The following is a 26,994-nucleotide window of genomic DNA, read 5'->3' as shown; positions in this document are numbered from 1 at the left end:
AGCTATATAAGAGAGAAAACAAAGAAAAGAAACAGCTCTATAAAATAAAAAGGATAGCCTTAGGTTGGACGATTACAAGTCAAGCCAGAGCTGTATATAGAAACACCAATCGAATGATTTTATTGAAGTAGACACAATTGTGTTTATTGTGCCTAAACCCAAATTAGAATCACACTACTCTACAATTAAGAAGGAACTTTTAGCCACTGTGTGGTCGGTGAAATATTTTAGACCATATTTTTTCGGTCAGAAATTTACTCTAGTGACAGACCACAATTGTCATTGCTCTCAAAAATTTAAAAGAATTCTTTGATGGTGAGATAGAAGCTACAGCTTCTGGAATATGACTGCGATTTAGTGTATAAAAAAGGATCCTTAAACGTCGTAGCAGAAACACCTAGTAGAATAATTTTTTAAGGAAACATCAATGATATTTTTAACACTGACCCAATCCTGGACATTCTGAACTTAGAAAAACCATTTCATAAATTCATGATTCAATAGATCCTAGCAGTCGCACAAAAAAAAAAAATTAAGTCCCCTTTAAAGACAAAAGTAGATGATTAATAAAAATACCCATCCACAACAAATTCTATTTATACTACGGATAAAATCTTTAAGGTTGTCCAACGTGTATATACAAGCTCCTTGGGATCAAGCTCTCTTTACAAAGTGACTAGATGCAAGTATTTTTTGACAGAAATTTCAACACCCGAAGAATAGAATAGTATATAATAGAATACATTACAAGTCCCGAAAGGCATACAAGTTATCCAACCTGTAAATGCTACAGAGCATTTATGGAGCGTCTTTAGAGCAATTTTATAGAGCATCTGCCCCAGTTGATAAACAAATTTCAAACTCCAATCTCAGCAGCATATCACAAATAATATATTAAATTATAATAAAATAAAAATTTTTTTTTTAATAATTTTTTTGACGCCCAACGTGGTGCGGTGTACTTCAAAAGTTCTAAACAAATATGAACGATAATAAGTTAAATATAAAACGGAACTCGCTCCGCCAACTCACATTTTAATTGGAAAAATTAAAACACCCACATTAATCCCACTACATCTAACTACTGTGATAGTGATCGTGAAAGAACTTAATTGGAAATTAATTAATGCAATAATCCATTTAAGAATTAACTATTTAAAAAGGTGGAATACTTAATACAAATTATAAGAAAGCAAAATTATTAAAAATCAGACTCAACAAGAAACACAAATAAAACCAAACCAAAATCTATAACCAAATATATTAAAAAAAAAAAAAAATAACACCAAGAAGGAAGGAAGAGCTGAGTGCAATCCCTCGCTACAACTTAATACAAAATATTGAAGGAAGACCCAAATAGATAATAATCAGGACAATTAATCTGAAGGAAAACCTCAACAGAAAGTAATCAGGACAACTAAACGGAAGGAAGGTTCAGCACCAACCTTTTCTGCGGTCGGGATATCCAGCGCCACCAATCCGACAATGTAATTAATTAACCGATTAATAAATGTACAATTGGGTGAAGTGACGACAAAAATTGAAGGGATAGAAGGAGCTAAACGCTAGCAGAAATGTAGTGGAGGATTAAAAAAATACAAGCAATTGACCCAACTATAAAATGCGAAACTACCCTAGCAGTAGTTTAATCCTTACCAAATTTCACAGGTGAAATAACCCATGATGTAGGCTGGAGAGAAGCTGCAGAAACTGCCATGAGTCTATATAAAATTCAAAGCGAACAATATTTTATCGCCTTAACAATTCTACGTAATAAAATCATGGGAGCAGCACATGATGCTCTAACTAACCATGGTACCGTTTTGAACTTCAAAGCAATTCATTCAAGATTGGATTTTATTCATAACGATAAAAGACCAATACACATTCTCGAATCAGAAATAAGCATACTTAGACAGGGACGCTTAAGCATTACAACAAAGTAAATAAGAAAATGACATTACTCATAAATAAAATAATAATGACATGTGGAAAGGGCAGTGAAATAACCAACGAATCTAATAAACCAATTAGGAGCAACGCTCTTATAATTTTTATTTCTGGATTGAACGGTTCAATCTCAGAAACACTCTTTTCCCTAAATCCACCAGACTTGCCAAATGCTCTGGCAAAGTGTCAGGAACTAGAGTCTAACAACTTTCGAGCCCAATTCGCAAATATGTATTATGGAGAGAGTCAAATATTGAAAAAACTGAACAACAATATACCGATCTAATTCAAATAATTAATATTTTACAACAAGCTAATATGAAAATCTCTCTTGTAAATTCAAATTCTTTAAACTAGAAACCAAATTTTTGGTTATATTGTTTCTCACAATGTAATTAAAACAGATACTGAAAAATTGTCCACAAATAGTATCCGATTCCAAAAAACATTATAGAGCTTTGATGATTTTTATGCCTCACTGGCTATTACCGAAAAATAGAACTTTAACAAAACACTTTGAAAATTAAAAAATAAATCCCAAATCCTAAAATTTCTAGGAAAATGTCTACAAAAATAACAATACAGTTAGATGACCCAGCTGTAAAAGCCTTAAACGAACTCAAAGATAATTTAATAGCACAAGTGGAAGTAGTTCAACCAGATTATAACAATAAGTTTACTTTGAAAACAGACGCATCAGATGTAGATATCAGAGCCGTTTTATCACCGGATAATAAACCAATTACTTTCATATCCAAAACCTTAAATAAAACCGAATAACTTTACGCCACAAATAAAAAAGAATTGTTAGCCATAGTTTGGGCTCTTAAAAATCTCAGATATTATTTATATGGAGTAATCGGTATAGAAATACAAACAGACCATCAATCTTTATCTTTCACAATCTCGGATAACCCACGACATATAATCGAATATGAATATTAAGAGAATATCTACCACCAAACATAACGGTAGGTATTCATTGCACATTAAAAGATCTGTATCATATCCAATTACCTTTAAAAAATAATTTTACTAACAAATTTCTTTTTACAAAAATATTTCTGCAAGACGTAGGGAATAATGAAGATAAGGCTATCATAACAGAAGAAACACACAGTCGAGCTCACAGAGGACTAGACGAAAATTACAAACAAATCAATAGATTAAATTATTGGCCAAATTTATTTATCAAATTAAAAGAATACATAAAAATTGTACAATTAGCTACGAAAATAAATATAACAGACATCCAATTAAAATTCCTTGTGGGGAAGCTCCTATTCCAACTAAAGAAGAAAATTTACACCACGATATTTATTACGCGCAAAATCTTATTTTCTTAACTTGCATTGACGAAGTTCAAAGTTCCTAGTAGTAAAAGAAATTCAAAATAAACTAAACATCGAGAATAAAGTAAATGGAATTACTTCAACAATTTCCACACCCGAAAGTAATTATGACTAATTATGAACCAAGCTTCACCTCTGCTCAATTTAAATACTTTGCACAAAAATGTGTTTTAACTGTGGTCATATTTCTTTTAAAAATTACAGAAAATGCATTTCTTATTACTTTTAATACCATTCGTAATGATAGCCACTTCCGAAATAATTGATTACTCCAATCACTCATTTTTCCTGTTCAAAGACAAAAAAGATGTTCTTACATTTGAATCATATGCCGTAACTAATTAAGTTACGCAACTAATTAAAGTTTTTATAAAAAAATAATTGATCTAGAATCAGGATACAAATAAAAGGTCACAATGGGAAATAACTTACGAACGACAATTAATCAAATTAATTTTGTCACACCTGATATCAACTAGATCAAAAAGGGGAATAAATGAGTTAGGCACGTCATTACAACACAAAATAAAATAAACGACTTAATTGAAAACAATAACCAGCAATTTGTTATCAATTCCAAATGGTTTAATGAGATAAAATCACTTTCCGATCACTTTAAAAACAGTTCTATTTATCAAAAATTGCCGTTAGAAAACACGATTTACGATTGTTAACATTCGACTTGTAAAACATTATTGATACTATTACACTGGCAATATTTGATGTATAATGATGTAAAGAAATATTAAACCACCAACAAAAGCCTGTAGTTATTGCAGATATAATGGATGTTTAAAATTGTACTACATAAAGAACTCTAAATTATATATATAAAATACCCTGTAAAAACAAATTGATGCGAAATTTATTATGCCAGATCCATTTCACATAATGATGGAAAATTAGTAATAAGTAATAATAATAAGTAATCAGGTCGCAAAATGGGAAAATACTTTTAATGAAATATCTAATTTTAAGAACGAACTTTTTAATAACTATGGTATTTTTTAGTAAAGGTTAAAACTAGTTTAAAATACAAAATACTTGAGTACATAATCACTAACCCCTTTAAGAATATGGAAATATCAGATAACATAAAATCCAACAACTCAGAACTTACTCTTGACAACATTAATATTTTAAACCCATTTATTGAAATTTACAATTGGAAAACATCAATTTCATTTATATTATTAATTTTACTCATTTTGTATTTACATTAATAATAAAATTCAGATATATTATAATTGTATCCAAACAAAAACGGCGAGAACTAGAATAACCAAATAATACTGAGTAAGAATTTTTAACATAATTAAGAGAGCGTTTAACAGAAATTCATAATGAGAGGTGCGCGTCATTTTAGAAGGGGGAGATTTATCGAACGCGTAATTATAGAGCACTCTGCACCAGTTGATAAACACATTTCAAGCTCCAATCTCAGCAGCATTTCCTTCGCCCTTGTTTTTGTCGTCACTTAGCCACCCACCCGACAAATAACCAAACCTAAAGTAAGCACCAGTCAGAAAATTTAAATTTCACAATGCTGTGTAATAATTTCAGTATGAGGCTTTAATCCTTAACATATTTGAAAGTTCAAGAAAATTCTAAAGAAAAGCTTCTGGCCGTGGTTACTTGGATTAGGATTAAGAATTAGAAGATCAGTCTAAATCGGGAGATTTACGAGATCGTGAACTGTTTCAAATTAAAGATCAGCAATAAAAAGAGTGTCTTGTAATAGTATAAGTGAAAAAGTCTATCACCAATAAAATATTAAATTGTACTAAAATAAAAATTATTTTAAGTTATTTAATAGTAACAATTTTAGTTTGCCCACTAAAAAATGGCGGCCAAAAAAGGGAAAAGGAAAACACAAAGGCACACATGGAAGCACCGAACAAGACTCTTATTGCAACCTATGCAGATGACATCGCAGTTGTATATAACTCTAGGGACAGCAGAGAGGCAGCTAACGGACTACAAGAATATATAAACTACATAAATATATAAATGCAGGCAGCCTGGTGTAAACGGTGGAACCTACAAATAAATCCACTGAAAACAATAAATCCATGATTCACATTAAAAACGCTTATCCCGAACACCCCTCCAATCCGGCTGGAAGGAGTTACCCTGAATCAGCCGCTGCAAGCAACATATCTAGGTATCACCCTGGATAAACGCACGGCTAGTGCGATGTTAATCCAACTGAATCTAACCAAAGACACTAGAATAATTCTAGTGTCTTTGATCTAACTGAGTTAGGATGATTATGTTGGAAAGATGACAGTCCTCTTTTTGGCTTCAGGTCTAGGGACTCAGATAGCTATGATAGTTTATAATGATAACGACAGATTGCCGGTGTTGGCCTTATGAACTTGTGGTCTTTATTATTGGATTGCCCAAAGCGAACTGACTTAAATGCTAACATAGAAAAAACCTCATAGCGGCCTCTGTCAATGTGCAGAGCTTTTGCCGGCTATTTGCGAGCTTCCGGCCACATGCTTGCTTGGTCAGCAACTTGACCGTTGCTGGTGAGAGGACGATCGGTCCGGTTAACTTATTTAACTTAAATATGTAAGAAGTAGTATAAGTGTGAAAGAGAACGATGATCGAAAATAAAAATAACAAAAGGCAAACCTTATTTTTAAGTTATTATAATTTATTCCTTAAAATTATATATATTTAATTAAATAATAGATAGTAACACTATTAAACAATATCAATCTCTTAATGCTATAGTGTGAACAATAATTTTTGTGCGTCCATCTTTAGCTAATACAATCAAACTGGATGGTTTACCTACTCGAGAGCATGCCACGTATAATTGTCCGTGTGAAAAACATGGTGGTCTGAAATCTAATCCACAAACAGACATCGTTTGACCTTGTGGCTTGTTGATAGTCATTGCAAATGCCAATCCAATCGGAAACTGAATACTTTTGAATTGAATTGGCACATCTGTAGCTGAAGGTACAATAGGAATCCGTTGTATGAGTATATTTTCACCTCTGAACTTGCCATTTAAAATCATAGCTTCGATGACTAATCGCGTACCGTTGCACAGCCGGGTTGGGTTCAAATTACGAAGCAAGATAATTGGAGATCCAACTTTTAATTGTAAATTATGCGGGGACATGCCTGGCAAATCCAGTGAGTTCAAAAACTCTGTGGGAAAATTTACTGCTTCGCTGTGGTCGCAAACTGTATCAATAGATTTATATGATACCAAGTTCCGGGGCAACAACATTTGTATCTTCGGATTTAAATTATCGACGTCTGCTTTTTTTGCCGCTAAAATCGCTCTTCCTGCAAGCCACTCATGATTTATGCACTATGTATGTAGGGAAATATTTGTTCAATGAGAGTATCTTGCGAATCAGCGATTGTGCAGAAATCGGTCGGTACATTTACGTATCCAGTTTCATCTTTAGCAACTTTTCTAGCACCGATATCACAGTGTTCTTTTGAAAATGTTTCAGCGGATGGATCTATAAGCATTTCAACGCGCATATATATTTTAGCTGCAATTTTTCAACATTACGCCACAATGGAGATGATTTTAAGCAAGCGTTGATCTCATCAGCGTGTGTTGAACCTGGAATGACTGGTTCTTGTCTGAAATCACCTGAAAGGACCAACAGAGTTCCGCAAAATAGTTTGTCACTGTTTTAAATATTTTTCAATGGCCTGTTCAAGTGAATTTTAGTACATTCATCCCAAATAATAATTTTACACCGTTATAAATGGTTCTTTGTTCCTCTTTCATTAGTGGGACATTGCGGCAACAATCGCTGCCATTACAGTACTGTACTGCAGTTTACGATTCATTTCAGTATTCTTTTGGCATTGGCTGCAGTGAGCCCATTTTATGATAAACTCTCTTATTTTGAATGTAGAAATAAATTGTTGATCATTTGCATTAGTATTTCGAAATATTTCTGTTGCTCCGAACGATGTCGTTTGAAAGCATGAATTGAATCTTCGTATCTGAATCCGTGCCGATAAGTAAGCCGTTCAATGGTTCAGGTGGTGTTTCAATTTCAGGTAGTTGCACTTTTCCTAACGCGCAACACATCCCAGCTGGCTCATTTTTGAATTTCAGAGCATGACAATGCGGACATTCCTTACCACTTTTGAATGAGCATAATATTCAATATCGGGCTCATACTAGAATGCTAGACGCAGGAATGAATCAGATATAAGTGCTCGATATGATGTACTTGTTGTCGTTGATTTGTCATCGTCTATTGACTGTGAAACGGCATGATTGTCGTTGTTCTAATCTTCTGACTTCATTGCGTTCAGCTCGTGTATCTTCTGGCTCTTCTAGATGCAATTGCTCCATTCTGACACGTGCATCAGTATTTTGTTGCTGGATTTGTTCTTCTGTTCTTTCGGATCTGCTATTTCGCAAGTTTCGAGCTTTACTTGTACTGCGACTCTAATCAACCCCTTCGCGTCTTTTTTGGCATTTCTCACTGTACAAAACATACATAAATAGAATTAATGAAATTATTTAATGATGAAATTAGGGTCAGGATTTTTGCCGCAGTTTTGAAATGATTACTTTAAATATATAAAATTATAACAATATCAGTTTTATGGAAAAAATGTTCAAACAAAATTAAAAAATTAAATCTTATAAAAAGATTCTAATGAAAAGCTTCTGGCCGATTTTGATTGGATCAGGGTTAAGAATTAGATCAGTCTGAATCGGGACGACATCGTGAACAGCTTCAAATCAAAGACAAGATAATAATATCTATCACCAAATAAATATTAAATAACAATAAAACACAAATTATTTTTTCAAATAACTAAATAATAACAATTGGAATTTGCACAAGGCTGTATGAAGCTTGACCTCCCCCTTTCCTTTAAATTGCAGGAAACCAGCATTAGACAATCCGATCTGTTCAGTGTGCTTCACCAAATTTATGAGGAGCTCTTTTGTGACAACACATATGTCTCGTTGCGCCACTGTCTAAGCACTGATCTCTTTAAGTTGCTGACGTCACCAGCGTTTAGTAGGCTACTTTGGCGGTTCACCTTGGGCACTGCGCTTTTATGTGGCGTTTTTCACCACACTTGAAACAGACGATGTCTTTTCGTTTCTTCTGTTGTTTTGGCTTCTGTTTCGCGAAAAATGTGGGTTCTGTGCTTCGACGAATGCCTTTGTGCTATGGCTTCGCTCTTCTGAAATGACCTTTCTCTCACCCTCCTCTTTGAACTTAATGGTGAGAACATCGAAAGATGGCAACTGATCTCGAATTTTTATAGTCACCACAATATGCTCGAACTGATTTAAATTAGGATATTTTAAAGGATATTAATAATGAGTTGACCCTCCTATGTTTTCGAGGACTTCACACGTTCGTTGGGGAAGTGTTTCATATATTTTTTTTAGGTAATCCAAATCGTAGACCAAGACAGTTTTAGTGGCATATGGTTTACCACCCTCGTACACCTTCCCAGCCAACCATCCCCACACGTTTTCTATTATATTAAGGTCCTGGGAGTATGGTGACCAATTCAGAACTTTTACATTTTCACTTTGAATCCATTTTTTTTACCGAACGGGCAGTGTGGATTGGGGCCTTAACGTGCTGAACATGCCATTTTAGATTTCCAAAAACGTTTTTAAAGTAATGAAATTAAGTTACCTGTTACTCGTAGAGTAAAAGGGTATACTAGATTTGTTAAAAAGTATGTTAAAGGGAGAAGGAAGCGTTTCCGAATATATAGGTAAAGTATATAAAGTTTCTTGATCAATAGCCGAGTCGATCTAGCCATACCCGTAGATTACAGATACAGATTCCAGAGACAAAGACGCAGCGCAAGTTTTGATATTTTTTCATAAATTGATTAGTCTTGGACATTTCTATCGGCTTGCCAAAAAACTTTTTGCCACGCCCACAAACCGACCAAAACTCCCACGCCCACATTTTTGAAAAATTGTTGGATATTTTTTCATAATTATTTATTCCCGAATATCTATCGATATCCCAGAAAAATGATGAAATGTCGCATTAGCATTCAATGATAGTCAGGGAACTCGATTATAGCATTCTCTCTTGTTGGTGCTAAATACTGCAATTCACACGGGCCATAACAGGACACTGCGACCAATAGTTTTGCGATGTCTGCCGGTTTTTTTCAAATTTTTATTTTATATAAAGCTATGATTTTGGATTTTTCCTGCAATGATAATAGGGTTTCTCTTCCCTTCCAAAAATCGAAGTCGTGGAAAGTTCGTGTCGGAAAAAAAATCATAACCTTGCGGGCTTGAGACTTTTTTTTGTCGCTGGAAATATTGTTAGAGTATATTTTCCTCGACATTATCGACATTAGTGCGTATGTTTTCCAGGCCAAAATTTAAGCCGGAAAAATCTTCGATTGGCGTAGCCAACGCGCAGAAGCATTGCCGCCCAGACCCCAAGGTTCGACTGGGGCAGCCACAGGCGGGCAGAAGGAGAGAAAATAACCTAGGCAGGCCGTCTAGTGGAGAGCCCTTTCCATCGAGTGGCAGAAGAGGAGAAGCAGCAGCAGCGGGACCCTAGGATGGTTATTTCAATTAATTGCAAAAAAATGCAACAACTAAGGGTTCTCCCACAGTTAGGTTAAAGGCGCGGAAAATTTAGCGGGATTAGTAGTCCAGAATGCACAATGCGATCAGTGTTCATCGAAAAAATCCCCGAACCGCCATTTTGAAATGAGAGAAAAATTGAATTTTTAAATGATGTATTGCAAGTTTTCACAATAAGCTATAAAAAAATGTGTACTCGAGTAGAAGACTTAGTTAAATAACTTTTGTATTTTTTAATTGTATTTAAATTTGATTCCTTTTAGTATTTAATATTTTTATATTATGTAAGCTAACCTAATCTAATTATTTTTCTAAGATGAGTTCATATTCAAAGAGTGCGGGGTTACATTTTCGGGTAAAATTTATAAAAGTTTGCTTGCAGTCGTTTGATTCGAAATTTGAATGAGAGTATCCGTGAGTTCATACATTCTCAAAGTATTCGTGGAAAATGCCACGCTTTAATTTCAGCTCACCTGCGCCGGGAGTTCGATCTTTCGCCGAGGAGTGAAAATTTGAGTGAGTTTTATTTACAAACATTTTTATTGAAAATATCCCACGAAACACACTGAGAAAAATTACGGGAGGTCATCATTTTGATGGCGAACAAAATTTGATTTTTTTATACACAAAAAATCATGGTAGCTAAATAGTAAAAGTAAATAAATTTGAAATTTTTTTTATTTATTGTCGAACTTTGCTTTCCATGTGTTTTACAAGAAAATAAAGAATTCGAATGAACACACTGCGAATAAATTATTTGTTCCTAATGGAGTGGCGGAAGTAGCCGATTGAATATAAAAAGAAAAATCTTACCTAAATATAACAAAAACATTAAATATTAAAAAAATAATAAATATTAATCAACCATGAATACAGAAAATATGAGTTTCTAAAAACTTAAATACTGACTCGGCTGATGTTTCTCCGGACGTAGGGTACCAAAGGGGCCACTAGAGCCATGCGCTTAAGGAAAGTGGTCATAGGTAGGGTAGGGCAATCCGCGAACACGATTCCACCGGTGTTTCGCAGACGATGAATTCTCAAGCTTTTCCTCCTGTTCTAGAACTGTCCCCTTCCGAATATATTAATTTGCTTCCTCCGATTTTGTATACTAGCTCCTCTATTTTGTTGTTGTAAGCACGCTTCTTGATCTTATTCATTGATGTATGTAACGAAAAGATATCTGTAAAAGCAAGACCACCACACCCAACGCCATGAGCCGGCCTCTAAAGCGTACACCAGCAAGTACAGGTACTCTTGTCTTCCATCCCTTCATTTCGTTACACGTTACATTCTCCAGGACACTATTAAACTTTTCGCTACAGTTCCTTCCTGACTACTTCAAAACGTATATTGCTTTTTTATAGAAAAAATACCTGGATTCGTTGCAATTAGGTATCTTTCCGACTGCCTCATACAACGGTCTCCCTTAGATCACTATTGAGTAAAGCGGTGCGTAGATCCATTTGATGAAGATGTAATTTAATCTCAGCCGCAAGAGCAATAAAAAAACGCACTGACACTGAGTAACCAACCATGGTGTACTCCTTGCCTTTATATTGCAACTTGCTGCAGAGATCCGAAGGTGTCATGCCTTCAACAGCGCTGATAGGTTTCTCCAATAAGCCGCTTTGTTGACTGCTTCGGACCAAAATGCATCTTGTAGTCCTGCGTGGACCAGAAGGCACCTTGACATCTCCACCAGCGTTCGATTAGCTCTTTCGCCAACTCCATTTTGGTGGGGAGGATATATCTGGCATCTGTGATATTCTGATTATAAACTTATTATTGACAAAATCTCTCAATAACGCTCCGTAGAAATTTGAGCTTTTTGCCTGTTTACCTTACAACCAGCCTGCGCTGCAACCAACTGCGCTCGCCTTCAAACAAGTACAGGTTGCCATTCTTATTGGCTTTCACTATGCATTCTCCTTCTTGCATTTTGTATTTTGTGGGTATTTTGTATATCAAAAATCACGTTGTATCTGTTCTAAACAGCACTGCTCACTGACATGAAATTTAATGTCATCTTCGGTACAAACATCACATCTTTGAGCGTGAGCGTGCAAGTTATCTAACCCGTAAATACAGCACTCTGCCCCAGTTGATAAAAAAATCTTAAACTCCAATCTTAGCACCATTTCTTTTGTCCGTGTTTCTCGCCAGCACTTAGCCACCCGATATATAACCAGTTAGAAAATTTCAATTTCACAATGCTGTAAAATAATATCAGTATAAAGTTATACGATCCCGTCTAGAGGTGCTATTAACATAACCAAACATATTATGTTATTTTTCAACAAGAGAGAATGCTAAGTCGAGTTCCCCGACTATCAGATAACCGTTACTCAGCGCTATTGGGCAATAAAATGGGAAAAAATATAAAAATTGTTTAAAAGTGTGGGCGGTGGCCAATTGTTTTTTGGCAAATCGATAGGAAAAATAACGCAGAATTTGCTGCAGACAAACAGCGGGGCTACTGCTCACATTTTCCAGGCACATTTAAACCCCCTTGTTTTAAAAATCCAATTGTAAACTTAAATCTACAGGATCAAAATAATTAACAGACTTCCCCTGCTTTAAATTAAAATAAACATACAAATCTAAAATTTACAAGACTAATAAAAATGTGAAAAATATTCAACACATTTTTCAAAAGTAAGGGCGTGGCGGTTTTGTGCTGCTTGTGGGCGTGGACATGGGTCAACAAACTTGCGCTGCGTCTTTGTCCCTAGAATCTGTCTGCTGAATCTCAACCTTCTAGCTTTTATGTTGTTGTAAGCAGCTTCCAGGGACAGACGCAGCGCAAGTTGTTTGCACCATGTTGCCACGCACAATCTAACGCCCAAAACTGCCACGCCTACACTTTTGAAAAAATGTGTTGATATATTTTCACAATTTTATTAGTCTTGTAAATTTTAGATTTGTATGTTTATTTTAATTTAAAGCATTGATCGGGGAAGTCTGTTAATTATTTTGATCCTGTAGATTTAAGTTTACAATTGGGATTTTTAAAACAAGGGGGTTTAAATGTGCCTGGAAAATGTGAGCAGTAGCCCCGCTGTTTGTCTGTATCAAATTCTGCGTTATTTTTCCTATCGATTTGCCAAAAAACAATTGGCCACCGCCCACACTTTTAAACAATTTTTATATTTTTTCCCATTTTATTCCCCAATATTTTTAGATATCCCAATAAAATGATGAAAATTCGAGTTCGCATTCACAGTAGCAGAGTAACGGGTATCTGATAGCTGGGGAACTCGACTATAGCATTCTCTCTTTATAATCAGGTCAGTTCTCTGGTACAATAATCAAAAATATCTAATAAATATGGAAATAAAAGTATATTTTTTTATTAAATACCTAAATATTTCACTATATATACTTCCTTCTATCTGTTACATACTTTTCAACGAGGAACAGGTAGAATTAGATCTGCAAAATAATGTATTAGTTGGTACTATTATTTAATATTTACACTTTAACATTTCTATGCAATGTAACAATTTTATTAAATGTTAGTGAGAAAACATTTATATTTTTACATATATAGCAATACAATAATATATTGTTTTGAATACGAATTAACATGATAACAAGACAACATTCTGAGACTAAAATGTTGAACTCTACACCTAGTTCAGATTAAAAAATTTAACGTTTAAATATTATTTTTTCTGTAGAATGGGAACTTTATTTTATTGAGCAGTTTAAAAATCTTTCTCTTTCTTAGTAGGTATAACTTCCGTTTATTTTCTGTGTTACACATGATATTCATAACATAAAGCTGATATGAATACGACTACCAATTCCGATTATTACTACCACATTGCATCAGATATAGATGGATAGACGTATATATTTAATTTCCATATAATTCTTTAATTTATTTTAAATTCGTTTTAAAGTGTGGAATACCGTAACATCATTCCATTAGAAGTCGATATTACTTTTAACAACTAAGTAAAAAAAAGATCTGCTGCTTTTACAAATTTGACGCACAGCGGTGTTTAGCTACTCAAAACGAAGACGCTTACGAAATACTTAACGATCAATTTTGTGTAGTATATTGTAACGTCCGCTTCAATATTTCAATTATTTTCATATAAATGAACAGACTACCATATAAAATACCTGTTACTTTTAACGCCCATTTAAAAATATTTCATGTGCTTTTAAAATCTCACATAAATTGGTTAATGGCTTTTCCAAACGAAGATGCACGCAAAATACATAAAAAACAATATTTTTGATATTGCCAACATCCGTTTTAATATATCGATAATATTAATATAAATCAATATATGCTACCATATTAAATGCATATGTTAAAAAATTGTTATTAATATTATTATATCACAAACCACGATAACTAAGTTTCCCGATGGGTTTAAATAAGTCTATATGCATATTAAAATGCTGTAGTCTCGGTTTTTATCATTTTATATATATAGTTATTTATCATAGTTACCCAAGGATTTCACTGTAGCTTAACTTCACGCGTCCAAGGCATTGAAACCCATGTGCCTTTCCCTTTGAATTGCAAATAGCTTCAGTAAGTGTCAGTCTCACTATTGCAAAATTCTGTTCATGGGTTGTTTAAAAGAACTGCAAATTCTTACTCTACATTTTTGTTTATAAGAAAGGGGGGTGACTACTGAAGCATAAGAGCATTAAGGTTACGCTGCAGTATTGTGTCCTTTACAGAATTAAAGACAACATTAATATTACGCGTATCTATGGCTGTCGTAAAATGATGGTAGATCCTACTTATGCTACTACTGCGACGAACGCTCATAAACATTTGTAGTATGAAGTTCTGAACATCTAACACTGAATGTGGATTTCCGTTGAAGTGCGGATAGTACCAACGAATGTCAGTCTCAGGATTGCTAACTTTTTGTTCAAGCAAATCAGTTTTGTTCAGAAATAAAATAATTGATATTCCTTTAAATGTCGCGTTGTTGACAATTGTATCAAATATATTTTTTGACTCTTCGAGACGATTTGTTTTTCTGTAATGACAATTTTTAATTAATAATCGTTAATTGATAATAATTTACCTGTCTTCCGCAAGAACTTGATCGAACTCCGAACTAGATACGAGAAATATAATGGATGTTACGGAGCTATCAAAACATCTAGTCCATTTTTGACGTTGAGTTCGCTGTCCACCAACATCGACGAACACAAATGGAATGTTCTGAAAATAACCGTGACTATAGAGGTAATATTATGTTTGTATTTAATTCACACACCTGAACTTTCACACAAAACTCATAAACACCTTTAGTTGCCTTCCGGCAATGTAATATGTCTCTGTGCGTTGGAACATAATCAGGTGTAGCTAGCCGTTCAATCTCGTCTAGGAAATAGCTAACAGAATCGCTCTAAAAACATAATTTTAAAAGTATATTATGTAATTGTGACAGTAAGCTTACAATTTGAAATTCACGTCTTCTTTCAAAAGCTCTTCTAATGCCGCGATCTTGCCACAGTCGACTTATTGGTATTGCATACTCCATAAACTTGGGTACGTCTAGTGAATTACATTCCATTAATTTGGCATCATAAGCATCCTGTTCTCTGCCGTCACTTCCCCACGCAATGTTTAATTTTTCGCGAGCGTCCAACAAGACTTGCATACCTTAAAGGTTAATTTTTTAAGACAGAGCCTCTTCGGTATAAATATATATACGTACCTCTTATAACGTTTTGGTATATGACACTTTGGTATTCCAGCAACAGTTCATAATCAAAGTTAACCCCATGAATGATTCGCATTTGTTTAAGAAAAGTTGATTTTCCAGATTCCCCAGCACCCAAAAGCAGCAGTTTAACCTAGAACCGAATTTCACCATGTCAGTATATCAATTTTGTGTTGCGGGATATAGTTTCCAGATAGAAAGCTATAGTCGACTAAAAAGAAAATTAAAAAATATCTAAACATTTTCCCAAAAGTGTGGGCGTAGCAGTGTTGAGCGGCTGGTAGGCGTGCCAAAGTCAGTAATCGAACTGGCGCTACGTCTCTGTCTTTGGGATCTGCAAGCCTAACCTATGTAAGCGTTGATAGTTCATGAGATCTCGACGTTTATACGAACGGACATGGCCAGGATGGGCTTCTGATCTTGATCCTAGCAGGTATATGTAAATATAAAAAAAAAATTAATTGTTTAGAATACCCTGATAAGATTATTCTTGACAATTGGTGAATATTGTTCCACGCCTGAGTCGCATAATTGTTCAAAATCTTTTGGCTTTAAATATGAAATTATTAATTATTTAAATTTCAAAAAATAATACCTAGTTGTTTATATCCATTTTTAAATAGCCTATAGCCTGCCAGTGCCAAAATGTTATTTTTGTGTCTTGAATTCCTTTTTGTACTTTAAACAGATGGCTTTAAACACGTTTTTCGAACAAACAGCTGAAAATACCTTAACATCCTATGCATATTACTTCTGACGCCCTGATGCAAGATTTGTGATATCTTTGATTTCTAAAAGTATTCTTATAATTTAAATTAAAATTAATCGTTTTTTTTGCCTTTAAAAAGACATTTTTACCACTTTTTTAAATTATTCTAGATTATAGGGAAAATAACTTTCAGTGTCTATATTGCATACTGCCATAGCAGTATGAAGCCCTGCAGTTACACGTTGAGTAAAGTCACGAAAGCTAAACGTAGAGTAAAAGGGTATACTGGATTTGTTGAAAAGTGTGTAACAGGTAGATGGAGGTCTATCCCACCCTATAAAATAAATATATATTCGCTAGTCAAATCAGTTTGGCCATCTTTATCTGTCCACATAAACGCTGTGATTTCGGAAACTGCAAAAGCTTAAAGATAAGGACTAAGCATGGAGACTATGGAGATGTGGACGCAGTGCAAGTTTGTTTCAGAATTTAATATAGCCCAAAACTGTTACGATTTTGTTTCATTTCAATTTTAGTTTGTCAATTTCTATTTACATGCCAAAACAACGTTCTCCCTGTTTTTTTCTTCTCGAAAATTCTCAAAATGCACTATGGTTGCCCATGAAGCCTCCCAAGCTGTGTTTCAATATGGCTGCGTTCACAAAAATAGGTTATAATTGGATATCCTAATCTGAAGTTTTGGTAGCCAAAACGAACTTTTATGTAAGGAGGGGGAAGGAGTCTTAAATGCAGTGGAATTCACAAAATATTTAAATTACTTATTGATACAGTATCAAACAAGCTCAATTAGTAGTTTTAGGAAATTTCCAAAAACCTGTGTTGAGGAAAACGCAACTAATTTAGCTGTTTTGAAGACCTGTGCATTGTTCCGGTATGTGTGTTTCTGTATAGAGTATCAACACTTACTCAATGCAGTTAACGTGATTGAATTAAAATTGGATAATTCTACTAAAAGAATACTTTGATTTTAAAAAGGCAAATTAAAAAAGAAAAATGTTCCGTAATAGTGTTTTAACCCCAATAGCTTCTACATTATGATGCGGGTCCACCCCCTTAACTGCAATAGAAATTAAAAAGGCGAATCCAATTATTTACATAATGACTTACGAAACCACTTAGTTAACCACTAGTTAAGGAACCTTTCCCTTAACTATGCGTGGATGTCTATTTCGAATTTTGATTATATTTTAAATAAAATTAGTAGTCGTTTGACGAAGAAATAATAGAATTATTATAAAATATAATAATATTATAGTTAATAACATATTTAACAACAAGCACAGAATGGAACAAAACAAAACGAAAAACGTGTCTTTTGAAAACATATGGTAATTAAAGTACACAATATTCTGTACTTGGTTTATCGCTCGTTCGCTTCGCTTCTCGCGCGCACTCTCCGTCAGCCTAAACGCTATTCTGTTAAAATTAATACTTTTTGCTTAAAGGAAGTTTAAACGAAAAAAGATAACGTTATAGTCGAAAACCCCATCTATCAGATACCACTCTCTGCGAGGGTATGCATGCAGCGGCCGTTATTTTATTTCTCAATGCTCCGCGAGCGGATAATGGTAAATTTTGGTCTTCACCAAAAAAGTGGCTGCACAGTGCAAAACAAATGTATGGCCGTTACGCATCTTGTTTGATATTCTCTACAAGGAGCTGTGTTCGGAAAAATCGAATTTTTCTAATTTGAAAGCTGGAATCGTTTGCGCATTTTTGCCCACCAATTAGTTCTTTTTTCCCACGTCCAGTTTTCGAGAGTAAAGGAATATACTAGATTCATTGAAAAATATGTAACAGGCAGAAGGAAGCGATTCCGACCATAAAAGTATATATATTATTGATCAGGATCAATCAGGAACGTCAAGATCCCAGGAACTGTAAAACCTAGAAAATTGAGATTATAAATGCAGTTTCCAGATACAGACGCAGCGCATGTTGGTTGACTCATGTTGCCACGCCTACTCTAAAGCCCACAAACCCCACAAAACTGGCACGCCAACACAGAAAAAATGTTTTGCTATTTTTTAGTCTTAAAATTTCTATCGATTTGCCAAAAAAAAAAAACTTTTTGCCACGCCCATTCTACCGCCCTAATACTGCCCAAAACATCCACGCGCAAAACTTTGTTTTAATATACATACATATTTACGCACACACATCGAGAACAAATAAAAACATGTGGAAAAAAATGAAAACAATATACATATATGGCGAAGTTTTCTTTGAATGGTTTGCTGTTGGATGTTGCTGTTTTGTATGTATGTAGATTTTCTGACACTGCCAGACGCTATATTTTTTATATTCATAGTAAGAAAAGCAAACGACGAAAGGGATAGAAGCAGGAAGAGAAGCGTTTTTGTTGGTTTATTACGTTTCTGTTCAGCCGCATTTTTCGTCAAGATCGTAAATGTATTCTTTGAAATTTAGTGACGGCTTTAAGTTTGTATTTTGTAAGTAAATAATATTTATAAATTTATAAATATAAATAAATTATTTTCGTTTTGTTTCATTTCGTTTCCATTATTTCTTTTATTTCATTTTAACAGCATTAAACATGTACAGCTGCGGTTAAAATAATAGCACTACTGCAGGTGGAAAGTTGATCTCCTAAAAAAAGGTATTGAATGTTTATTTTTTTTAAAGTCTGATTGCATGAATAATAAGTACCATATGTTGTCTCTCTAAGCAAGAAATTTTGACTCTCACAATGTAAGGGTTCTTTTTGTTTTTGGGCACTTTCTGCAAAAGGGCGCTAAATGAGGCGGTAACAAAAATAGCACTGACCACGTTTTTGCTGAATAAAATTAATTGGAGTGATTGCTTTGGGTTTTTTTTTTCGACATACCATATTTTGAAAAAAGGAGTTGCATTAAAGGTTAGGTATTGAATTTTTTTCAAAAGAAGACCAAAAATTCTCTAGTTATGGGTCGGGGAAAGCATTCTACCGTCGAAAAAAGGAATTTGATTAAAAACATGATCTCTGAAAATGGGACGGTTTGTTGGTTTTTCAAACAAAATGATCCGCAACGCACTTCTGTTTGTCGAAAATAACGAAAAACGTGGAAGAAAGCCCTCTATGTCCAACGTGGAGATCAAGCGCTTGGTTCGGCAAAGCAAGAAGGAGCATTTTAAGCCGGCGACGGAACTGAAGAAGGAGCTCCAGATAGCTGCAAGCGTGGAAACAGTTCGCAAACACTTAAGACAAAACAACCTTAATGTGTGCAGTCCCAGAAAAGTCCCGCTTCTGACTGCGAAGCATGTGGCAAAGCGAATCTTATATGCCTAGATACGCAAGGACTGGCCTGTGGAGAAGTGGCGCCACATTTTGTGGTCAGATGAGACCAAAATTGTTTTTTTTTGGTGGGAAAGGCTCTCGGTCTTATGTTCGGCGTCCACCCTGAGCTGAATACAATCCTCGCTTCACCTTTAAGACGGTAAAGCACGGGGGATCACACATCATGGTATGGGCGTGCTTTTCATACTATGGAGTAGATCCGATTCATATGATTCAAGGCATCATGGACCAGCACATTTACACAGATATCCTGGAAAATGTGATGGAGCTCGAAAGTGGTTTGAGCAGAAATCGATCCGAGTAATGAAATGACCTGCTCAGTCACCCGACTTGAATCCAATCGAAAAACTTTGTGCGGACGTAAAAAAAAGGTTTCTGAAGCCAAACCCAACAATAACGAGGAACTTTTGATTCTTGGGAGATCGAGGATCAAGGATTCATGGAGCAAAATTCCTCAAAAACGGTACCAGGACTTGGTGGACTCCATGCCAAGAGGATGCGCAGCTGTCGTTGCCTACCATGGTCACGCAACCAAATATTAATATTCTTTAAACATAGTTCTTAAGATATAATCCATTTGTTGAACTCTTATTTTATTTTTTGATTTAGTTTTAGCAAAATACGAGAAACAGTGCTATTTTTGTTACCGACTAAATTTGAAGGTTTTTTTTTGTTTTACCAATTATTTTTAAAGTATCCATTAGATCTGTTACCAATTTTATTATTTCGATTGAAAATCATTGTAGTATTTAAGATTACTTCAAAAAATTATGAAAAAATGTCAGAAAGTAGAGAAACGATGGTGCAAACACGAAATGTGCTTATGGTGCTATTATTGTTACCGCAACTGTATGTACATATTTCAATCCTTGTTATTAATTATTATATTTTTAAGTTGTTATTATTATTATTGTCTTGAAGATGATCGTCTACCATTTTTTTTAATGGTTTAACAAACGTTTTGGGCACACGCTTTATTTTCTGAGTAGGCCGAGCTTGCCTTTAATGTCTTATATTTTCTAAGCTATAGCTTTTTCTCTAAATTCTAAATGGTAGGCAAACGATGTTATTGTGATTAAAAAGAAATGTGAAAAAACCAACTTTTTGATTTTCCAGCATTTTTAAACCTTTTCGAAATTCACATTCGAAAACTGAATGTGGGCAAAAAAAATTGGTAGACAAACGATTTCAGCATTAAAATGTCAAAAATTTGAATTATCCGAATACAGCTTATTTAAGCTTTAGCTATTGGCTCGATTTAAATAAGGCGATCAATACTTACTTCTTATATTATTGGAGAGGGTTTTTTGATTTTTTTAAACGCAGTTTACATTTTCCACAATATTTATATGATATAAAGTATGTACATATATTATTCATCAATATGAACAAGCGAATCGAAATATTTATTCTCGTCCTACCGTTTCTAATCAAACTAGCCTCTCAGTTTTAAAGCTTTGTTCATTAGACTTGTCCTAACCTAAAAACCAAAATATTCAGCTAGTTGGCCAGCTTCAGTGTTTTAAAGTGTTAAAGTAGAAAATTAGACCTGGTTGGGGCCAGTGAAGAAATGAAAAATTGTTTTTTCAAAAACAAGTCATTTAAAAACATTCCCTGACTCTCCCAAAGTCCATAGTAAACTCTTCGCCCTTTCTGTTAAAATGAAACTATTACCCTTGAAAAAGTTATTGAAAAAAAAACACTGCATGCTTATAAAAAAAACAAAATTTTGTTCAGCAATGGGAATTTATTTTAAAAGATGCTCATAACGCTTAAGTCCGTCTTGCAAAAGTATTTGATACTGTGCGTGTCAAAAATTGTACCATTTTAATGATTTTTAAAGGACAGTATTTTTGCTAAGCCATTTTTTTCTGCTTGCTGCATCATTATTTGGTCCTGGCATATATCCATCTCTTCTGCACTTCCATTACCTAAGTAGTCCTATAGTTGCGGAGCTCAACTATAGGATTTCTCTTGTTTTTATATTTTTCGGTTACATATTAAAGGTTTATAGCATTTGTTGCCAAACACGGTCCGATCCAACTTATGTACACTGCGTATCATCAGATTAGCGCCCCCTACATCGCTCCGTTTCTTCTGATGTTTTGTATTTTGCCATTGCACAAAAATCGATCAATTTAATTGTTTTTTGTTCGCTGATATACCCTCTCTCTTTGAGGATAAAAAAGAGGTCCTGAGAAGAACCGTTATCTTTTTTATTATGGTTTGTTTAACTTTCGGAGAAAAATTTAACACGTATTTTTCATCACCAGATTAAAAAAAACTATAGAGATGGCAATAACATTGTCTTTAACGCCACAGATCGTTGGTCCATACGTCGAATACCTTGCAGTTCCCACGACTCCTCCGCCAAAATTCGAGAAAAAAAGTGGTGAAAACCCAAGCAAATCGTTGATTTAAAGGGTGATTAAGAAAGCTAAACATTTAAAACACGAATAACTTAAAAAATAAGATAAAAATAACTAAAATAAGTACGACTGATTTTTTCTAGAGCTCATATGACCTGGTCTAAGGAGTGGCATTATCATATGTTGTATTTTCGGACGAGCAGAAATTTATCTGGAGGAATCAAACGGTAATAGTCATTACTATCATGATTTGCGTAAAGAGAAGCAGATTATGGATCGCTTTTACAGTCGGGTGACACCTCCATGGTATGTGGCGCAGTGTCATATTATGGCCCCTGTGAATTGCAGTTTTTAACACCAAAAATGATCGCGAAAGATTATAATTGTGTATTAAAAACTGCATTTCCCTACTTTAAAAACGTTTAAGGAAATCTAGAATTGCATTTTCCGCACGTCAAGGCCCCAATCCACACTTTGGTAAAAAGTTCGGTAAAAACATGGATTCAAAGCGAAAATGTAAAAGTTTTGAAATGGCCACCATACTCCCAGGACCTTAATACAATGGAAAACGTGTGGGGATGGTTGGCTGGGAAGGTATACGAGTATAACTCAAGAGGAATCGATCACCGGAATAAAACTCGGTGCAGCCCATATAAACTTTTCATTCATAGAATTGTTCAACTTTTATTGGAAAAAATTTCCCAAAGCTCTCGCTTAAACAGTTTTCTAATTATCTCACATCAAAGATTTTTGATCAAGGGGCGCTAACCTTGTGACGCGCAGTGTATGTACAGCTGTGTTCAAAAAAATAGCAGTGCGATGGAAACTAAGAAACACAAATGTATTTCTCCATGTCCCTTTTAGGAATCCACTTTTTATTTAACTTATTTTTGTAAAATGGAATATATAGATATAGAAAAAAAGAATATCCCGTTAGTTTCTCATGTTATCCTTTTTTTATTTACATTCTTGAGCAAATTCACCACTTTTAGGCTGTTCATAAAAATAGCAGTCTCTGGTTTTGTCCATCGTAAAGTCTCGAAATGATCAATATTTTCTAAAAAGTGAGTTTAGTTAAGTTAATTCGTATATTTTAAAGGGCAATAAATTTAAAAAAAAATAAAAATTGCACTGCTCCCAGGAGAAAAGAATGTTAATTTTTAAGCTTAGAAAGGAAGGAAAAACATATAAGGACATTCAAAAAACCCTTGAATGCTATTCCAAAATGGTATCCAATGCCATTAAATAAGAATGGAAGCACGAAAACCGTGGTACCATAAGTAAAACCACAGGTATAGACGATCGTCGCATAGTTCGTTACAGCAAAGTCTATCCTTTTGCATCCTGTAGGAACATAAAGTCTGAGCTGAACTTGGGAATCAGCGACGTTACTATTCAGAGATGACTACTGAATCAAAATTTAAGTGAGAGGAGTCCACGAAAGGATCCCCTACTTAGCCCTAGGCATATTAAGGCAAGGTTAAGCTTCCCTAAAACCTACCTAATCTGGCCAGTCAATGGCGTAATATCCTTTGGATTGATGGGTCAAAAATAGTGCTATTTGTTGGAACTGGTTCACTACAGTATATCTGGTGACCTCCAAACACGGAGGACCACCCAAAACACCCACTGATGACTTTCAATCATGGTGGACCTAAAATCCTGGTATGGGCTTGTTTTTTCTACAATGGTATGAGTCCATACCATATGATTTATGGTATTATAGACCAAAACGCATATGCAAATATACTTAGTGATGTCTTACTGTCAAAAAATGCCCTTAAAATAGACATTCCAACAGGATAATGATACGAAACGCAGATGCAAACCGGCTAAGAATAGGTTCACCCAAAATAGAATAGATGTAATGCCGTGGCCAGCATCATCTTCCGATTTAAACCCAATTGAAAACCTGTGGGGGGACATTAAACAATATGTGTCGAAAAACTCCCCGACGTCTAAGGCTCAGATTTGGCAAGTTGTGCAGGATGCATGCATCAAAAATACCCCCCAAACGTTGCCAGGACCTGGTGGACTCCATGTCGCGTGGGTGTAAGGCTGTGCTGGCTAACAAAGGCTATCCAACCAAGTATTAGGCCCTAATTAACACATTAAAAAGAAAAACTGAGTTCGTTCTAAGTCAAGTTGATTTTTTTTTACTATTTTTTCATAGCACTGTTATTTTAGTGAACACCTGAATTTCTGCCTATTATGTTGTTTTAATCTATATTTTCGAAACTATTAAAGAAATAAAAGTGAAAAATTTGAGCTCGAAGAAGTTGGGTTCGGAAAAATCGAATTTTTGAAATTTAAAAGCTGGAATCGTTTGCCCACCAATTAGTTTTTTTTGCCCACCTCCAGTTTTTGACATATGAATTTTCGAAAAAGTTCGAAAATTTTCGAAGATCAAAAATTTCACTTTTTTCAAAAATTTTATTTTTAAATCGCAATAACATCGTTTGCCCACATTTGCCCACCCTTTAGAATTTTGAAAAAATGTATACTTTAGAAAATATAAGACATTCAAGTTTACCTCGGTCTACTTTGGCCATCCTTTAAAATTAGTTTATTTCGTTTGCCCACCCTTTAAAATTAGTTTTTAACGTTTGCACACCCCTTAAAATTTGTTTATAATGTTTGCCCATCGTTCAAACTTAGTTTTTTCGTTAGCCCTCCTATTTAAAATAAAAATGTTCAGTTTAAAACGTTTGTCCACCCCTTAAAAATGATGTTATTGCGATTTAAAAAAAAAATTGAAAAAAGTGAAATTTTTGATCTTGGAAAATTTTCGAAAATTTCTAAATTCTAAAGGGTGGGCAAACGATGTTATTGCGATTAAAAAAAACAATTTTTGAAAAAAGTGAAATTTTTGATCTTCGAAAATTTTCGAACTTTTTCGAAAATTCATATCTCAAAAACTGGTGGGCAAAAAAAACTAATTGGTGGGCAAACATGGGCAAAAAATGGGCAAACGATTCCAGCTTTTAAATTTAAAAGATTCGAATTTTCCGAACCCAGCTTCTTTGAGCTAAACATTTGCTAAATTGTTTGAAATTAAATAACTAACGATATTATAAAAAAAAATTTGACCATTAAAATTGTAAATCATAGGAATTTTTTAACTTAAACTCGCAGGTTTCAAGCACTGCTATTTTTTTGAACACAGCTGTATATACCACTCGATCGACTTGGCTAGTGCTGCTAATTAAGAATACACATGTATAATTCTAAAATTGTTAGCCAAAAAATCGGATGTTCACTTTTTGAGTTAAATATTTGCTTATAACTTTGTACTGAAATTTTATTTAAAACACTTTACAATTTTACATATGTACATACATAGACCTAATTTTGTCGAATATCTCCTGCACTGCGTTGTTAAATTTAAATAAAATAACCACAGAGAAATCTACATCCTTAGATCACCTCACCTGACGTCGAAATGTGTGTTTTTCTTTATCCAGGAACTTATCAATCTCTTTGGACTTGTAACGCTGCTCCAGTTCCTCAGGGGTACTACGCAGCCTTACTAGATATGTAATAATATTTCCGCAACATCGAAAGCAAGCAAAGCGCGAGGTCTGAAGCCGACTGCCCTGAAGGCGCAGTCGCTCTGCTCCATTCGATATTAGTCCGTCTGTAGACGTGGTCGCTGCTTCTGGTCCAGTTACCGCTCCCACGCGCGTGCGATGTTCTTCCATAAGATGAGTCAGAGTACCACTAAGCGTGTCACTATCTATGATGTTTTCGACGCCGTTCGTGATGACATTGTGGTTTGGAATGGAAATTCGTTCTTGAGTTAATTTGGTCAATGTAATGCCAGACATCGCTGGCAAGCCAACGCCTGATGCTCGCACTTTCTATATACACACACGAACACCAAAGTCAAAGTCAAACACTCGCCACTTTAAGAGCAGATGCTCATATTCTATCTTTCGCTTTAGTTTATAAACAAGCACTTTCTGAATTCTGCATATTCTAACTGTAGGCCTCATATTAAATTAAAAGGCGATGTTGCCATTTGAAAGACATAGCCATTATTTCTACATAGCATTTGTCAATGCAACACAAATTCCGGAATAAAGTTCACACCAATAAGACACTAAACGTGATCGTTATTAGGTTATTACAATCTCAGCCATTACATTAAAGTTTCAATTGGTAATACAATTGTTAATTTATATGCTGCAAACAACAGCGGTGATAATAATTTTTGCCTGTATGTATAACATACACATTCGTCTCAATATTGTTATAACATGTTCCCACAGATCAGTTTTTTGGCTGAAAAGGTAGAAGGTTTTCCATACATGTCCTACAGTTGTCTCATATATTATATATAGCCTCATCAATCATACGTGAACCAATTTGACAATATTATAAGCAACATGTCCAGCTCTTTAGTGTAAATAATTATTAAAAACAAATTTTTTGGGTTTTCCAGAGATGCAATTTATAGCAATTTAAAAGCATCCAAGATAAAAACGAAAATGAAAAGAAAATATTATTTTTTAATTGGGAGCAAAACAAATTACTTCAAATAATATAAAAAAATTGGTTGTGGTATATTTCTTTACATTGCAAACTTTATTTTAACGAAGAGACTTTGCGAGAGGCCATGTTCCCCCAACCCGCTGACGATCAGACAATAAGCGACATGCAAAGGATGAAAATTAAAAAAAAAAAATGATAAAAAAAAGTCTTTTTGTTAAATTCGCTTACTGTTTTATTTAGATATTACGTTGATCCAATTCCAATCCAATCGAATACCTTAATAATATGAATCTTTTAATATCATGGCCATTAGCTTACAATGAGAAATAAATAAACCTTTATTCAACATTTTAGAACACCACCAAATATCGACCATTCATTTAATGTTTATTCCGCTTTGTGTGCCCTCCGCCTATGTGGTATTTGCGTGGATCAGTGTTGCCAGCCTGCTCGTTCCAGTGTAACCAGTGTGCTCGTTTGCGCGCGTTCATATATTTTGAATTT

General features: G+C 34.5%; 1 protein-coding gene across 5 annotated transcripts; it reads right to left on the bottom strand.

Annotated features, from left to right (window-relative positions):
* Positions 1 to 13,569: 13,569 nt before the first annotated feature.
* Positions 13,570 to 26,207, bottom strand: LOC117150652 (guanine nucleotide-binding protein subunit alpha homolog). Of its 5 annotated transcripts, XM_033317635.1 has the most exons (8): positions 26,142 to 26,160; positions 25,428 to 25,732; positions 15,993 to 16,025; positions 15,594 to 15,732; positions 15,333 to 15,538; positions 15,150 to 15,281; positions 14,955 to 15,094; positions 13,570 to 14,906 (listed from the first exon to the last, which is right to left on the bottom strand). In XM_033317635.1, exons 2-8 carry the CDS (start codon positions 25,695 to 25,697, stop codon positions 14,546 to 14,548), a joined length of 1,281 nt encoding a protein of 426 aa, XP_033173526.1. In that variant the 5' UTR covers positions 25,698 to 25,732; positions 26,142 to 26,160; the 3' UTR covers positions 13,570 to 14,545. The 5 variants fall into 5 exon arrangements, with proteins under 5 accessions (XP_033173526.1, XP_033173524.1, XP_033173528.1 ...); XM_033317633.1 differs by having other exon boundaries at positions 25,428 to 26,204; XM_033317637.1 differs by lacking the exon at positions 26,142 to 26,160 and having other exon boundaries at positions 15,947 to 16,025; positions 25,428 to 25,494.
* Positions 26,208 to 26,994: the final 787 nt, after the last annotated feature.

The sequence above is a fragment of the Drosophila mauritiana genome, chromosome 2L (genome assembly GCF_004382145.1).
Source record: "Drosophila mauritiana strain mau12 chromosome 2L, ASM438214v1, whole genome shotgun sequence".
Classification (NCBI taxonomy): Eukaryota; Metazoa; Arthropoda; class Insecta; order Diptera; family Drosophilidae; genus Drosophila; species Drosophila mauritiana.
Note: the sequence above shows the minus strand (reverse complement) of the source record. Positions and strands in the feature narration are given on the sequence as shown.